We start from the raw sequence: 16,445 nt of genomic DNA, 5'->3' as shown, positions 1-16,445 counted from the left end.
GAAATGGAAGGAGTATGGCACAACTGTAAACCTACCAAGTCAAGGCCGTGTACCTAAACTCACAGGCCGAACAAGGAGAGCGCTGATCAGAAATGCAGTCAAGAAGCCCATGGTGACTCTGGACGAGCTGCAGAGATCTACAGCTCAGGTGGGGGAATCTGTCCATAGGACAACTATTAGTCGTGCACTGCACAAAGTTGGCTCTTATGGAAGAGTGACAAGAAGAAAGCCATTGTTAACAGAAAAGCATAAGAAGTCCCGTTTGCAGTTTGCCACAAGCCATGTGGGGGACACAGCAAACATATGGAAGAAGGTGCTCTGGTCGGATGAGACCAAAATTGAACTTTTTGGCCAAAATGCAAAACTCTATGTGTGGCAGAAAACGATCACTGCACATCACTCAGTACACACCATCCCCACTGTCCAATATGGTGGTGGCAGCATCATGCTCTGGGGTTGCTTCTCTTCAGCAGGGACAGGAAAGCTGGTCAAAGTTGTTGGGAAGATGGATGGAGCCAAATACAGGGCAATCTTGGAAGAAAACCTCTTGGAGTCTGCAAAAGACTTGAGACTGGGACGGAGGTTCACCTTCCAGCAGGACAACGACCCTAATGATAAAGCCAGGGCAACAATGGAATGGTTTAAAACAAAACATATCCATGTATTTGGCCCAGTCAAAGTCCAGATCTAAATCCAATCGAAAATCGGTGGCAAGATCTGAAAACTGCTGCTCACAAACGCTGTCCATCTAATCTGACTGAGCTGAAGCTGTTTTGCAAAGAAGAATGGGCAAGGATTTCAGTCTCTAGATGTGCAAAGCTGGTAGAGACATACCCTAAAAGACTGGCAGCTGTAATTGCAGCAAAAAGTGGTTCTACAAAGTATTGACTCAGGGGGATGAATAATTACGCACACCCTACTTTGCAGTTATGGATTTGTAAAAAATGTTTGGAATAATGTATGATTTTTCGTTCCACTCTTCACGTGTACACCAATTTGTATTGGTTTTTCACGTGGAATTCCGATAAAATTGATGAGTTTGTGGCAGTAATGTGACAAAATGTTGAAAACTTTAAGGGGGCCAAATACTTTTGCAAGCCACTGTATATGGCCTCTGCTGTGCTTAACGGGAACTTGAACTGAGAGAGATATGGATGTTTCCTTTTAAACAATACCAGTTGCCTGACTCTCCTGCTGATGTCTTTTGCTGCCGTAGTGGGTGAATCACACACCTGAAAAAAGCATGCAGCTAATCCAGTCTGACTTCAGCACCTGATCTGTATGCTTGTTCAGGGGCTGTGGCTAAAAGTATTAGGGGCAGAGGATCAGCAGGGGAGTCAGGCAACTGGTATTATTGTAAAAGGAAAAATCCATATCCTTCTCAGTTTAGGTTCCCTTTAAAGAGGAACTGCAGTAAAAATAAACTAATGAAAAAAGTGCTTAATTTTTACAATAATTATTTATTAATGATATAGTCAGTGGTTGCCCATTGTAAAATCTTTCCCCTCCCTGATTTACATTCTGACATTTATTACATGGCAACATTTTTTACTGCTGGCAGGTGATGTCTGTGGAAAGAGATGATACATTTTTGGCAGTTGGAAACTGTTGTTTCCCACAGTGCAGCAAAGCTCCCACAGTGTGATGTCAGCACCCTAGTCCTGACATCACACTGTGAGAGTGGTCTCACCACAATATCAGCCATATAGAGCCCCATGATGATCAGTTTGTTAAAAGGAAAATATTTCTCATGGGAAAGGGGGTATCAGCTACTGATAGGGATGTTCCTGTATGACTCAAAAGAGTGATGCAGTCTTTACTACATAATGGCAGTAGCAGAGGATGCAGAGTTTGTGAGGTCCTTGGAGACGCCATAGTTAATTAGGCACAGTGTGGTCAGTGGTTTAAACCTCCGCTTTCTCAAAAATGTGCCTATAAGTATTTTTTGCCTTAACTGGTTACTGTCCAGTAGTGGCTGCTGTGGGTACTCTGCACATAGGCACTTAATTCATTGCACTGATGGTACAATTACTGGTGGTAAATTAAATGGCAAAGAGGGAAAGATTTGCAAAAGATCAACTTGCAGTGCATACACACTCACATTTACGGTCACCCACAGGGATTGCTAGCCTACAAGCTAGCGATGTGTTCTGTTGCTATGAAGCAGGGTATGAAGGACATCACATGACTTAGTGGCAGGGGAAGGAGGTGGACAGTGCTTTCAGACGAGACAATCCGACACTCTGGATCTCATGTTGATACATGGGGAAGGATTGGGACACACACACCACTTGGCAGGTGCCTAAATTGAGCCTCAGCCGAGAACCATCTAACGTACATGCGAAGCTTAAAGGACACCTGAACTTAGGATATGGTGGTTTCCATATTTACTTCCATGTAATCATTAACAGTTGCCTGGCAGCCCTTTTGATCTCTTTGGCTCCAGTAGTATTTGAATCGCACACCTGAAACAAGCATGCAGCAGCTATTCTAGTCAGAATCATCTGATCTGCATGCTTGTTCAGGGTTTCTGGCTAAAAGCATTAAAAACTGAGCCTCAGCAGGGCAGCCAGGCAATTTGCATTGTTTAAAATGAAGTAAATATGCCAGGTCAGGCGCACCTTAAGGTCGGCAGACTGGTAATTCTCTTCCCCAAAAGGTAGTTTTTTGGCATAGATTATATCGCCACAATTTATTTTTGGCACCTGATACAGCAGGTAGATAATGTGAGGGAAATGTGTGTATTTTTTAGTTTTATGGCCTGATTGCACAGGTTTGCCAGCTTGTCAGTGTGAAGCTTGTTAAGACATAAGCTTGCTTGTCACAGCTACCAGTTGCTGCTAGAAGTTCAATAGGCCATTTGCCTTTTGTTCCTGTTTGGCAGCAGCCACAACAACTGAAAGCTCAAACAAACTAGTTAGTCTGAATCTGTAATTGTTTTACAACATGTGAGGCAATGCTGAACCAAGATACGATGACAAACAAACGGGACAAGGGAAGCATCACGAAATACGTCCATTGCTCTGATAATGGCCTGTATAACCGAATGTAACCATGCCATTCTTTATATACCTTTGATAATGACATTTATGACACACAAATATCTCTCCTCTATCTGCTCTAGACTTGATAAATATTTGCTCCTACTGTATTGCGCTAAAGTATTTCCTCAAATATCTGTTGTGGAGGGGTAATTATAGTGGAACAATTCTTTACATGAACTTGCACGAATCTCGCAACAGCGTCTGTAAAGGTGGCCACGCAAGTTACAATTTTATTTTGATTCATTTCAAGCAATCTGTTCCAATTTTTCAGTTCATTGAAGTTTTGAGGAATTTGTTAGGTGTGTGTTCGAGATTGTCGCAATTTTCGTGAAAAATTATCATTTTGCATTTTCATAGAATTACATTTTCCACTGTGAAATTTATCACCATATTTAATCTTTGCACATCTATCACATGTCTTATTTGATCACATTGATTAAAGGATACATGAGTTAAAAAAATAAATTCTGATCTACTTACCCGAGGCTTCCTCCAGCCCCTCTGTGTCACTCGTCGCAGCTCCACTGGCAGCCAGAACTCTCCCGGACACATCAGCACGGCGTGTGCGCGCTCACACATGCGCAGAAGCCGCCAAGGTCAGCGGTCGCTACGTAGGGGACCGCAGAAGAGTGGCTGCCAGCTTAGCTGCAGCGAGGGACACAGACTTCACGGGGCTATAGGAATAGAAGTATATCAACATTTATTTTTTCACTCCTGTATCCTTTAATTACATAAAGAAAAACAAAAGTTTGCTTTCTTAAAACAGAATTTGCAATAATTCAGGTTGGAGTGAGCTTGAGATGTCTCCCAGGGCATCACTGCTGAATATATGCAAATTAACCATTGTACCCTTATAAGCTAAACACACCACCAGAACCCCTGGAATGCAATGATGTGTCAGCTTGTTAGCTTGTGCAGAGCCATAATAATCCAACATGCATACAGACTGTTTCGGATTGTTTGTTCCTCATCAGTGCATGGCATGGATTAATTTGGCTCTATGGAGTAGAGCTTGTAACACCGAGAGGTACAGGTAGCAGGCTAGTATCTGTGAAGCGCTTTGTGTCTTGTGTTTTGCATAAATACTTTTCCGATACTACTGGGGTTTTTGTCATCAGGAGAGGTAAGAGATTACCTCTCTTTCTTATTTCAACTATTAGTTCATATATATTTTACATTTGAGTGCCTCCATCCTTAAAGTGGACCAAAACTAAAAATACAAGATTTCAGAAATAAAATCTATTTTCTAAATTATAATAATAAATAGCAGCCCCTTTTCAACTGCATGATGACAAATTTAAAATATTTTACATTTATTGGAGAAACCCCTCCCTTCCTTTCATATTGCCGGCAAATAATCCGGCAAACTGGTGGAGTAGATGGTGTCCAGCAAAGGAGGAATTGCTAATGGCTGCCACCTGTATAACCCTAGTTATGCAAAGAGGAGGGTGAAAAGCATGCACTGAAATGCTCATAGGCTTGAAGGCGTGTTTATTTATCTGTGTATGTGTCAGTGGTGCAACTAAATATTTTGAATTAAAAAAGTTTGGTTTGGGTCCGCTTTAAGAGTATTAAAAGCAGATAGCAGTGCGTTCGCAGCGTATGGCATCTGCATTGCTCTCTGTTTCTGTCCGTTGCGGTTTACTGATAATGCACTGCGTTTTGATAGCAATGCATGCAACAGTGCATTAGCACTACACACTGCTATGTGTTGCATAAGTGAGAGCGTCAGACAGTCCTGTCTATGCACTTCTGATGTCCTTGCTTATCACATACTGTGTGTTGGAGAAATGCGCACAGAAACTCGTAGAGTGTAAACAAGACCAACAGCTGGATCCATGTTTACTTACAGCAGGCTTTCTCAACCAGGGTTCCTCGAGTACTCTGCAAGGGTTCCTTGGCATTTTCCCTAATCATGGGGGAAGTATAATAGAGCACATTATACTAGGTGATACTACAACAAAACGCACTAAATTGGGGGCTCAGGAGACAGTATAATGAGTGACAGTGTAATAGGGGTAGTGAAATAAACAGCCACACATACTTTTAAAGATCATGCCTCCTGCAAAATAAATGTTGGGGTTCCTCAAGATTAAAAAATTGTTTGCAGGGGTTCCCTGATATCCCAAAGTTATTTGCAGGGTTCCTCCAGGGTAGAAAGGTTGAGAAAGGCTGACTTACAGTAAAAATCAGCACCTCAGTGTTTATTAGAAATCTACAGTAAGGTTACTCAGACCTGTTTTTTCTTTTTTCTTTCCAGATTACCCAGATGGTACAAATTCTACAGATTTCACTGCACAGTCCACGATGTACCTGCCTGAAAACTTCACGTTCTCCCCAAACCTTCCCTGTCCGGAAAAGTTGCCTTTTATGCGTAAGTATTTTGTACTTCTCCTCAGCACGCCATTACACTGCTTCTATGTTTATTTTGCTTTCCTGTTTGACGTGTTGGCTTAAAACGGGCAAATATCTGTCAGCAAAGTTAAAATAAAGTGTTCTGCATTGTATTCAAAGATTCTTCCTGCAGCACGCATACTGTATGGTTTTCCATATGTGGCTGCTAAAAGGTTAAAAGTGGACCAGTAATGGGCTCTTCAGCAACATCGGGGAAGCTAGTTTTTTGTCTCAAACCATCACAAAAGATCATTTTGGCCAAGGAAAATCTAAAATGTGTATGTACTGCTCCCCTTTATTCAGCTGTGACTGGTACTTGGCTGTGTGCACTGTCCCTCTGTAGGATACATATGTACCCTGTGGTGATCCACAGTGCAGCCTTCTGCAGGTATAACCTTAGAGAATACGCTTTAATGTGTGGTGGAAATGGCCACTTACTCTAGCTGAAATATAAATATTGAAGGAAGTTTATCAAGTTAGGTTGTGTCACAATGAAGTACTTAAAGTGATCTTGAGCACCTTTTCCCCCAAAATAAATAAAACGAACCTCTCTGTAATGAAGCAGTTTTCTCCCCAGGCTCTTTTGCACCAGGCTAGTTTGGTGAGCACCCAGCTGTTATCGACTCACCTCCTCCTCTACTGTAAGAGTTCTGCAGAAAAGCACCAGCCCTGCATTCTCTCATCTTGCCCCAAGCATTACTTTGGGGGCTGCTCTATAGCCCCCTGTCTGTTTGCGCTCCTCATCTTTCTCTAGGCAGATGCGGCCGGGAGATGTACTCACATCAAAGGACTACAGCTCTCGACATGCATGGCAGTGGTCAGGAATGCACGACACCGCTTCAGGAGCTTTGCACCTGCGGGTCTCCTTGGAGAAGATGGAGGACTGCATAAAGACGAGCTAGGGAACAGCCCCCTGGTAATTAATGTCTGTCAACACTTTTCACATACCACTCTATTTATGAACCTCCCTAAGGGGGAGGCTTGTTTTATACATTTTGGGGAAAAGGGTGCTTAGTTGCCTTTAAAGGACAACTGTAATCAGAGGGATATGGAGGCTGCCATATTTATTTCCCTTTAAACAATACCAATTGCCTGTCAGCCCTCGTAATCTTTTTGACTGTAGTAGTGCCTGAATAACATCAGAAAAAACATTTGTACTGAACAGAGTAGCCAGCAGGATAAAAGCAATCTTTAAAATTGGTGGACTTACCTCCTATAAGCAGACACTTGAAACTGTCAGTTATTCAGATATATAGTGTATTGGCATACTCCACAAAGTTGCAATGCGTTTCGCGGCCAAAACCCCTGCTTCCTCAGGCAATAAAAATAGAGGAGCATACAACAGCCGCAGGTCCGGTATACGCCAGGTGCCTCTGTACGTACTACACTATATTGGGCTCTGTGTATTTCTTCTTTTATATCAGAAAAAGCATGCAGCTAATCTTGTCAGATCTGACAATGTCCGATACACCTGATCTAATGCATGCTTGTTCAGGGGCTATAGCTAAAAGTATTAGAGGCAGAGGATCAGCAAGACAGCCAGGCAACTGGTGAAGAAATAAATATAGCAGCCACCATACCCCTCTCGTTACAGTTGTCATTTAATGACGAACACCAGGAATGTTCAGTATATGCTGCTGCCCTTTCTTTTCTTTTCTTTTTTTTTTTTTTTTTTTTTTTTTTTTTTTTTTTGTCCGCGCATTTCTTGCAGCACCTTTCCACTGCAAGGCCCTATGGAGAAGTGTATGGCCCAAGCTTGCCTCTTCTCCTGCTTCAGCAAGGCACTCTGGGAGAGTGGTGTAGGCTTAGCAGCTTCTTTGCAGGGATCAGACTTCATGAAAATTGCATGCAAATTTGTGAAAATGCGATTGCCGCACACAATAAGTTTATGGAAATTTGCACTTCTGTTTGCGAAATTGCAATCACATTTTTGTATGCGTGGAAAAATGCACATCTTGCAGTATAAATCTGCACACTGAATGCGAATGTTTATTGACTTTAGCTTCTCTGAAATAATGCGCGCCAAAACACAAAGGATAGAGTCCAAAAAAAGAAAATATGTGGGCCCTGCTTTACTCTCCCATGGCAAGGCTCTTCCATGCATTCATAACGTATGTCCAGCTTAACGCCTTAACACTAGCGCACTTTTGTCCGGTTTTACAGCAACATGCATCAGTCTGTAACATTGGTGTGTTGCTAGAGAGCGAACAGATGTGCTCAGTGTGTTCAGGCCTTTGAGGAGGACGTTACCCTGTTGCATTTTCATTTCTCTGTAGCTACCTTTTGCAGATTTGCTTAAAAAGAATCTGTCTTTAATTATGTTTTTAAACATATTTGGAATTTGGCTGATTGTTTTTCACTGTGCGCATATAACTAGCTCCAGATTAGCACCACCCAGCAGTTAAAATGCTTTGTATAGTGTGCAGTGAGGGAATAGTGAGACAGCACCCTTATTAAGAACACATTTTAGCAATTTAAAGATTCCCATACATGGCACTATGCTGTTCCAGTCACTTGTGTCGCTGAAGCAGGCCATGGTGGGTTACCCAAGCTGACAATAATGAGTACTTGAGAAGGAGTCATTGCTGCATTTTAGCGTTTTGAAAATCTCTGCAGCTAGACTTGGATGCTTCCCTGTTCTGTAGAGGAATATTGTTTATCATGCATGTATTCTGTTGAGAGTTTGGCATGTGTCCAACATACACCCATAAAGCAATACTTCAGAGCAATAGATAGAGTAGTGCAAACATTTTTTGTTTTGTAATCTAGGCATCCATTTACATCTGCCCTCTTATAGCTCACTTATACTGTAGCTTTTCATTTTATAGAGTTGTGCAAGTCCACTCAGGTTCAGCAGCAGTGCACGATATAGGCTTTGTTCTCTTATTTGTGTAGGGCTTACGAGAAGTGTACATATTATCTTCTAATATGTTCATTTGGTAAAGCCCATTCTTATCACTGACACCCTACTGTGTCAAATTTGATACATTTTTGCACTCTTGCCTTATCAGTCCGCCAACAGACTGAACACACGCTGTACTGTCTGCTGAAAACCCGCCCAGTGGGAGGTGACGACGGACCAGTCATTGCCTTCAGTCAGACGTGTGTACGAGCCTCAACTTTAACCTCTCCCTTAAAGCGGATCCGAGATGAAAAGCTAACTATAAACAAGTAACTTGTCTATATATCTTATCTAAAGTTTAGATAGTTTACACAGTAAATCTAGCTGCAAACAGCTTCAATAGAATATGATTATTTCTTCCTATGATACAATGACAGCAGCCATGTTGTTAGTAAACCTTACACACAGGAAAGCTTATCTAAATCTTCAGCACTCAGCCTGTGAAAAAAAACCTAATCCCTCCTTCCCTCTGCCTCTGAAATCTGTGGCTAGTAATACCTCCCCCTCCTCCTGCCCAGACTGAGCTCCCATGAGCCCTTGCTACTATCAGAAAATGCCAAGGCTCTCTGAAAAGCTGTGGGCAAGGCTTGTTTAGTTTATAAAGAATTAGAGTATTAAAACAAAAAAAAATTTGGCTTGAGAAACGGCCAATAAACAATAGGAAAGAAACACAATTATGAGTAAAAGTTCATTTTGGATCCACTTTAATGTTAAAACAGCAGAGTCAGCCATACTATGCCAGGAATAAAAAAACATGTATAAGTAGATAACTACTTGCTCTACTTACATAACAGATGTTTTGTATTGTCCACGTTTTGATTTCAGTGGATTTTATATAGTTAATAAAAATAATTTTGTTTTTCGGGCATTTGCCATTTGGATTTCCTCGGACTGAAGCCAATACTGATGTCATTTCCTCGCTTAATTTTTTTAATCTGCTCTCTCATAGCTAGCTTGCTTTGTAAATATGAGCACAGAAAGATCAGATTTCAGCCTTGTCACACTGAACTGCCCTCATCCAATCGGTGAGGAGCAGAAATGTGGGAGGGGTAATAACAAGCTTCCTTCTCGCCTGCAATGTACCAAATAAAACCAGTCTGGCTGAGAGAAGATTTATTACAGCAGAAACTTTTCTGATTAGATTGGAGTGCTTGCAATGCGGGGTAAGGCTGCAGGCTGCATAATAAACAAAGAACAGTGGGGAAATGGAATTTGATTTTGTGGCTGACGATCCCTCTTTAACCTTTTTTTTTTTTTTCAAAGGGCCTGTTTTTAATGTAGTGATGTAAGAATGCATCTGAGTCCCTTTAGCGGCTACAAGGATTCACATGTGTGACACAAGTTTTTACTGCATCCCGTCTGTTCCCCTATTCCACCAACTTACATCCCCCCCCCCTTTACCAAATTTGCATGCGGGAAAATGCTGCCAATCACCCCTGGCAACGATCCCTTACTCCAAACCCTAATTCCTTTCAACTGTAAGTTTCTTTCTGATGAAATCTCCATTCACATGCCTAACTTTTACCTTCCCTTTTAACATGGGTTAGGTTCATATCTTTCCTTTTACCTAACCGTAATATCCTGATGTGCTAATATTTTTCACACTGTAAAACAGATATTACATATCATTCCCAGTCCTTGAAGAACACATCAATGGGACAAGGACTGTGCAGTCAAGTCTAAAGAACCTAAAATAAAATGCAAAGTACAGAGTGCTCTTATTCTCACTTCCATGTGACCAAAAAAAGCAACACCCATAATGCATTGCTCTAGGAAAGGGAAAGCTGCCCTGCAGATCGTTCCTTTATATCCTCGTAGGTGAAGCATACATCCAGTAATGCCAGTTTATAGCTTCCATTTAGTTTTCTATTCTGCTGACGTTTTATCCAGCTTGCAGACAGCTTGAAATGTCATAATAATATGCACGTCTGCTTCAGTTTACGCGACTGAATACATATAGAGTATAAAAATGAAGTTGCAAAGTAGAGTACAAGAAGACCACTCTAACTCTAACTAAGCTTGGCAAATTCTGAAAGGATAGTTGGAGGAGTAACTGCACTGCAGTGACCAAATGCGCAGAAGGGAAGAACTTGTTTCATGACTTCACCTCAAGCTATGCACAATGTTTGTCACCTGTCAGGATTGAGCGCAATCGTTGCAGTTTACAAGCGGCGCCTGTTGTATAGAGAAGGGAGGAGGGGCGACTGTGCAGCCAATGATGGAAATGCTTGCAGTGGGTAGGATGAGGATCTTTAGGGGCCCTCAGCCTGCTGTATACACACTAGAGTCGCAGCTGAGATGGTCCTCTATAGCCATCTTGGCGTAGTGTCGTCTGGAGTGTGTATCTAACGTTACAGTTCGGAAATTTGAACACTGAATCCTTTTTTATATGGGCTTTTGTCAAAGCGCAGATGTAAGATTTCCAGCAGAGTTGCCGTGTGTGAAAGAAAACTTGGTAATAAATTCTGCAAACATTGTTTAGAATGATAACAGAGATTACATGGCAGTAATCTAAATACGGAGAAGGAAAAAATTAAAAGCTTAGTCTAGTGGAGGCTTTCTCTCTTCACTACGCAACGACCATATAAAAGGTTATTGTTTTACTAATACCGAAGTGGTTGGAATAGACATGACTCTAGCTAGTTTTTATAGTAGGTTTTACAGGGAAGTCATGGGCAATATAAAAGGCGTCTGCGCAAGGAAAATTTCTGTTTCACATTCTTTGAGTGTCTGTGGATGCTGGAAACTGTTGCACAGGGTGCCATAAGCACTCATTGAACCTCTCAAGATTGGTTCTATTTGTGGTTCTAAGGTAGGCACCCGCGTTTCACTATTTCTGAAGAGAATGAGCAGGGAATGTCCCACTGCAGCCTGCAGCAGAAATTGCAGCCTGTCTCCTCTGAACGCTGAAGGGGCATATGCAGATGTCCCTAGTACCTGTGCTATGCTTACCCCAGGAGGGACTTCTGAACAGTCCAGGGCATACTCAGGCTTGATACAATTAAGCATAATAAATGTAGAGTTTAGATAACAACTTGTATGTGAACACCACCAACAAATTTGTATTTTAGCTTATTAAAAGCAATAGATAATACTTGGTTTAGAAACAATAACCATGTACTACTAATCGATAGATATATCTGGGTGAAGGGTTGAAAATCACTACCTTGAAGTTGCTCTGCATAAATCTCATCATAAAAATCCACCCTGTAGACACACATTGTTAATATTTTTGGCTGATTATTATTATTTAGATTTATATAGCGCCAACATATTACGCAGCACTGTAAGATTACAGAAAATAACAGGAGTGACAGACAACAGAATACAGGTAATAAGCAATAAGATACACATTACAGGTAATAAGCTATAAGATACACAACACCAGTGGTGCCCAACCTTTTTTTGCCCGAGGGCCATACTTCCTATCAAGATAGATTTAGCGGGCCGAAACACATACATATAAAATTAAAATATAAATCCTTAACATTTTTCTAGTAACAGTTAACATGGTGTTGGAAAAGGAAAGAGAATGGCAAACCAATAATTGTTGTACTCATCATTTGATGCCTATTTTATGGGGTACCTGGGTGTATGTGCAGAGGCTTTCTGGCTGATCCCCCCTCCCAGCACAAATGCTGTGTGAGCTGCGGGGAGTTGAAGCCTACTATTCAGCAGAAGACTGGGTCTCGGTTAGTTGCTGCGGCCTAGCCACTGGAGAAGGTCAGTGTGGAACAAGTTTTTTACAGCTTGACCGGCTGGTATGGTGTGATGTCATACTGTCCCCTGAGATGAGGCCGGAGCAGTGGCAAAGCATCTGGGAGAGCCGGAGCACGTGAGGAGAGCCGAAGCAAGAATCTGTGCTGAGGAGGAAGGAGGATCAGGGATTGCGTCATAGGTTTACACAGCGTACTCTCGTTCTCCGCCTCACATTCTCTGCAGTAGTGCTGTGATAGTTAGAGACCCTCACCCATTGGTTGCTGCAGGAACCTCCCTCCAATAGGAATAAGGCTGATTCCTATTGGAGGGTGGTTCCTGCAGCAACCAATGGACGAGGGCCTCTAACTATCACAGTGCTAGTGCGGAGAATGCGAGTAAACTATGCAAACCTATCACGTAGTATGACACAATCCCCGATCCTCCTTCTCAGGACCATTCCAAGGGCCACAAAAGTCGGCTTCGCGGGCCACAAATGGCCCGCGGGCCTTAGGTTGGGCACAGCTGCACAACACGATACAGGTAATAATACAATGCCAGATTATACACTGGAGTGGTTGTTCACATACAGTGGTTTGCAAAAGTATTCGGCCCCCTTGCAGGTTTCCACATTTTGTCACATTACTGCCACAAACATGAATCAATTGTATTGGAATTCCGCGTGAAAGACCAATACAAAGTGGTGTACACGTGAGAAGTGGAACGAAAATCATACAGGATTCCAAACATTTTTTACAAATCAATAACTGCAAAGTGGGGTGTGCGTAATTATTCAGCCCCCTGAGTCAATACTTTGTAGAACCACCTTTTGCTGCAATTACGGCTGCCAGTCTTTTAGGGTATGTCTCTACCAGTTTTGCACATCTAGAGTCTGAAATTCTTGCCCATTCTTCTTTGCAAAACCGCTCCAGCTCAGTCAGATTAGATGGACAGCGTTTGTGAACAGCAGTTTTCAGAGCTTGCCACAGATTCTCGATCGGATTTAGATCTGGACTTTGACTGGGCCATTCTAACACATGGATATGTTTTGTTTTAAACCATTCCATTGTTGCCCTGGCTTTATGTTTAGGGTCGTTGTCCTGCTGTAAAGGTGAACCTTCACCCCAGTCTCAAGTCTTTTGCAGACTCCAAGAGGTTTTCTTCCAAGATTGCCCTGTATTTGGCTCCATACATCTTTCCATCAACTCTGACCAGCTTCCCTGTCCATGCTGAAGAGATGCACCCCCCGAGCATGATGCTGCCACCACCATATTCGACAGTGGGGATGGTGTGTTCTGAGTGATGTGCAGTGTTAGTTTTCCGCCACACATAACGTTTTGCATTTTGGCCCAAAAGTTCAATTTTGGTCTCCTCTGACCAGAGCACCTTCTTCCACATGGTTGCTGTGTCCCCCACATGGCTTGTGGCAAACTGCAAATGGGACTTCTTATGCTTTTCTGTTAACAATGGCTTTCTTTTTGCCACTCTTCCATAAAGGCCAACTTTGTGCAGTGCACGACTAATAGTTGTCCTATGGACAGAGTCTCCCACCTGAGCTGTAGATGTCTGCATCTCGTCCAGAGTCACCATGGGCCTCTTGACTGCATTTCTGATCAGCGCTCTCCTTGTTCGGCCTGTGGGTTTAGGTGGACGGCCTTATCTTAGTAGGTTTACAGCTGTGCCATACTCCTTCCATTTCTGAATGTTCGCTTGAACAGTGCTCCGTGGGATGTTCAAGGCTTTGGAAATCTTTTTGTAGCCTAATCCTGCTTTAAATTTCTCAATAACTTTATCCCTGACCTGTGTGGTGTGTTCTTTGGTGTTGTTGCTCCCAGGATTCTCTTATACAACTTCTGAGGCCATCACAGAGCAGCTGTATTTGTACTGACATTAGATTACACACAGGTGAACTCTATTTAGTCATTAGCACTCATCAGGCAATGTCTATGGGCAGCTGACTGCACTCAGACCAAAGGGGACTGAATAATTACGCACACCCCACTTTGCAGTTATCTGCTAGGAATCTGCTTAGCTGAACAACTCACCCCTAGCGACGGCCGATGGCGACTACCCTGTCTGCCATATGACTTTATGCACGTGTTTCTCTGTCAAAACTTAATCCCTACCACATAGCAACACAGCACAACATCCGTTACACAGCTGACTCTTGTTTCTGCAGTCTGGCCCAGCGATGTCGCCCAAGGGGATCAGGCCCTGATCCCAGACCGGCGACATTAATCATAGCTGTGTACGCACTTTTAAGATGGCTATACATCTCTTGATCTATCATCAGATAGATCCCTCTCTGATGGCATCTGATCAGAGGGGAGTGTTTTACCTGCCCACGGACAGAGAACCTACCTGCAGACAGATTTCCAATAGATGAAATCACGTTATGGTCACTACATGCAGTGGTGGCATGTCGTACAGGTGCTCAGGGTGTCAATTCAGAAACGGGCTAAACACAGGAGGAGGCAAGGTGTTACACTCACCTGGTACTTGGTAGGAGACCAGCGAAAAGTATGCCAGTCGTCGGGAAATCACCACACAGCCAATCAAGACCTAATGCTGGGTACACACTATGAGATTTTATGGTCGATTTACTGTCAGATTGATTATTTCCAACATATCCGATTTGCTTTCCGATCGATCTCGGAGCATTTTCTGATCGATTTCCTATTAAAGTAAATGGAAATCGATTGGAAAATGCTTGGAAATCGATCGGAAAGCAAATCGGACATGTTGGAAATAATCGATCTGACAGTAAATTGACAATAAAATCTCATAGTGTGCACCCAGCATTACAACTGAAATTCTCCAGCAGGCCCGATCGACCCTCACAACATTTTTGCAGGAAATTCATTGAAACGATTCATCGGGTGGTCCTGTTGCGGCATCCATATCTGCCAGATTTGATCATTATAATCAAATCAGCCAGATATTAATGCCCGGAAAAAATTTTGGGACAATATATGGGCACCCTTACTGAAGGCAGTGGTATTTTCTGCCAGACTGGCCAGCAGGGGGAATTGGCATAGTATAGACAGCAACACAGTTATGCAGTGCAGTGAACAAAACCTGCATAAATCCTGATATAGTAAACTTCTGATACAGAAACTACTTGGCCAGGTCCCTTGAAGTTTACTATAAAAGGCATTCTACTGTAAATATAAATAACGTATTTATATTGCTGCTAAAGCATGAGCAAGATTGAGTGATTGAGTTGCTGCTTTGATTGCTACTTCTCATTCCATTGATTGTTTTTGGACTAGTGTATGGACTTGTGTATGTCTAGCCAGGTGTTGTCAGCCATGGGCCCAGGTTTATTATACTCGCATTGCATGTCTGCTTTAGCAGGTCACCTTCCCTGAGCTTTAGTTGGATCAAACCAATCCAGTTTGATGCAGGTGAGCTTTATAGCAATAGGAAGGTGTCTGCGCATGATGTGAAATTTGTAGTGAAAACAGTTTTACTACACCTCGTTTAGTTAATCTGTCACTCCCAATGTACTTGAGGACTAATGCTGTAAAGGAAAAAAGTCATATGTGGAATGAATGGACCGTTCAAATTTGCTGGGTGGGCCTCAGCTGCCTGGAACACCAGTCCGGAGTATATAGATCAAACAGAAGTCAGCACCACCTGCAGTATTAATGCGGTTTTATTTATAGTTCTGTAAAACAGATTTTTGCCTGCTTAAAACAGAAGGTAGTTGTGATTATTCAGGTTGGAGTAAGCATATGAGGGGTCCCACAATGCATCACTGCTGAATATGCACCCAGAATTACAGATTGCCCAACAATGGTGAACTGGGACTCATAGGCGTGTGTAAGGTCTAAAAGTCCTACCACATAGAGCCATATTAATCATGCCATGCACTGATGAGGATCAACCAGTCTGAAACAGTCTGTATGCATGTTGGATTAGTATGGCTTTGTACACGTACCACTCTCACTGCCATATATTGCGACTCCTGTTGAGGTGGTGACATATTCCACTTTGGGGGCTTTGGGTCTCAGTCAGTGCATGTGGATGGAGACACTAGCGAAGTTCATGTGCTACACATATCGGATTTCCGCAGAGCCATGTGGGTTTATATCCAGTGCTGGATCCGTGGTGGATTTCTGTTGAGGTTTGTGGCGTTTCCATCCAGCACTATGGTATGTGGCACACGTGACTCCACCCATCTGCAGTAGCGACCTATTGGAAGTGCACCGAAGAGCCGCCTATGTTGCATGGCACACCCTTGTGCCTGACACTCCATCCTCCTGCACATAACCGCAGTTCCACATCAGAACAGACTGTGGTGAAGTGCTGCACACTGTGATGCTGGCCTCTGGGGCACACAGCTCAATGCTTTCACAGACTTCGCAAAGTGAGATGGACCTCTTTATCTGTTGGTTCACTGTAAA

The 16,445-nt window shown here is 42.7% G+C and overlaps 1 protein-coding gene across 1 annotated transcript in view; it reads left to right on the top strand.

The window, feature by feature from the left end:
• B4GALT6 (beta-1,4-galactosyltransferase 6) overlaps nt 1-16,445 on the top strand; it is a 167,276-nt gene that overhangs the window by 94,059 nt on the left and 56,772 nt on the right. Inside the window, exon 3 of the mRNA XM_068237309.1 lies at nt 5,305-5,418. Within this exon, the coding sequence (XP_068093410.1) occupies nt 5,305-5,418 (114 nt within the window). The remainder of the gene's footprint in view (nt 1-5,304; nt 5,419-16,445) is intronic.

The sequence above is a fragment of the Hyperolius riggenbachi genome, chromosome 5 (assembly GCF_040937935.1).
Source record: "Hyperolius riggenbachi isolate aHypRig1 chromosome 5, aHypRig1.pri, whole genome shotgun sequence".
Classification (NCBI taxonomy): domain Eukaryota; kingdom Metazoa; phylum Chordata; class Amphibia; order Anura; family Hyperoliidae; genus Hyperolius; species Hyperolius riggenbachi.
The sequence above is the reverse complement of the archived record's forward strand: the minus strand, read 5'-3'. Positions and strand labels throughout refer to the sequence as shown.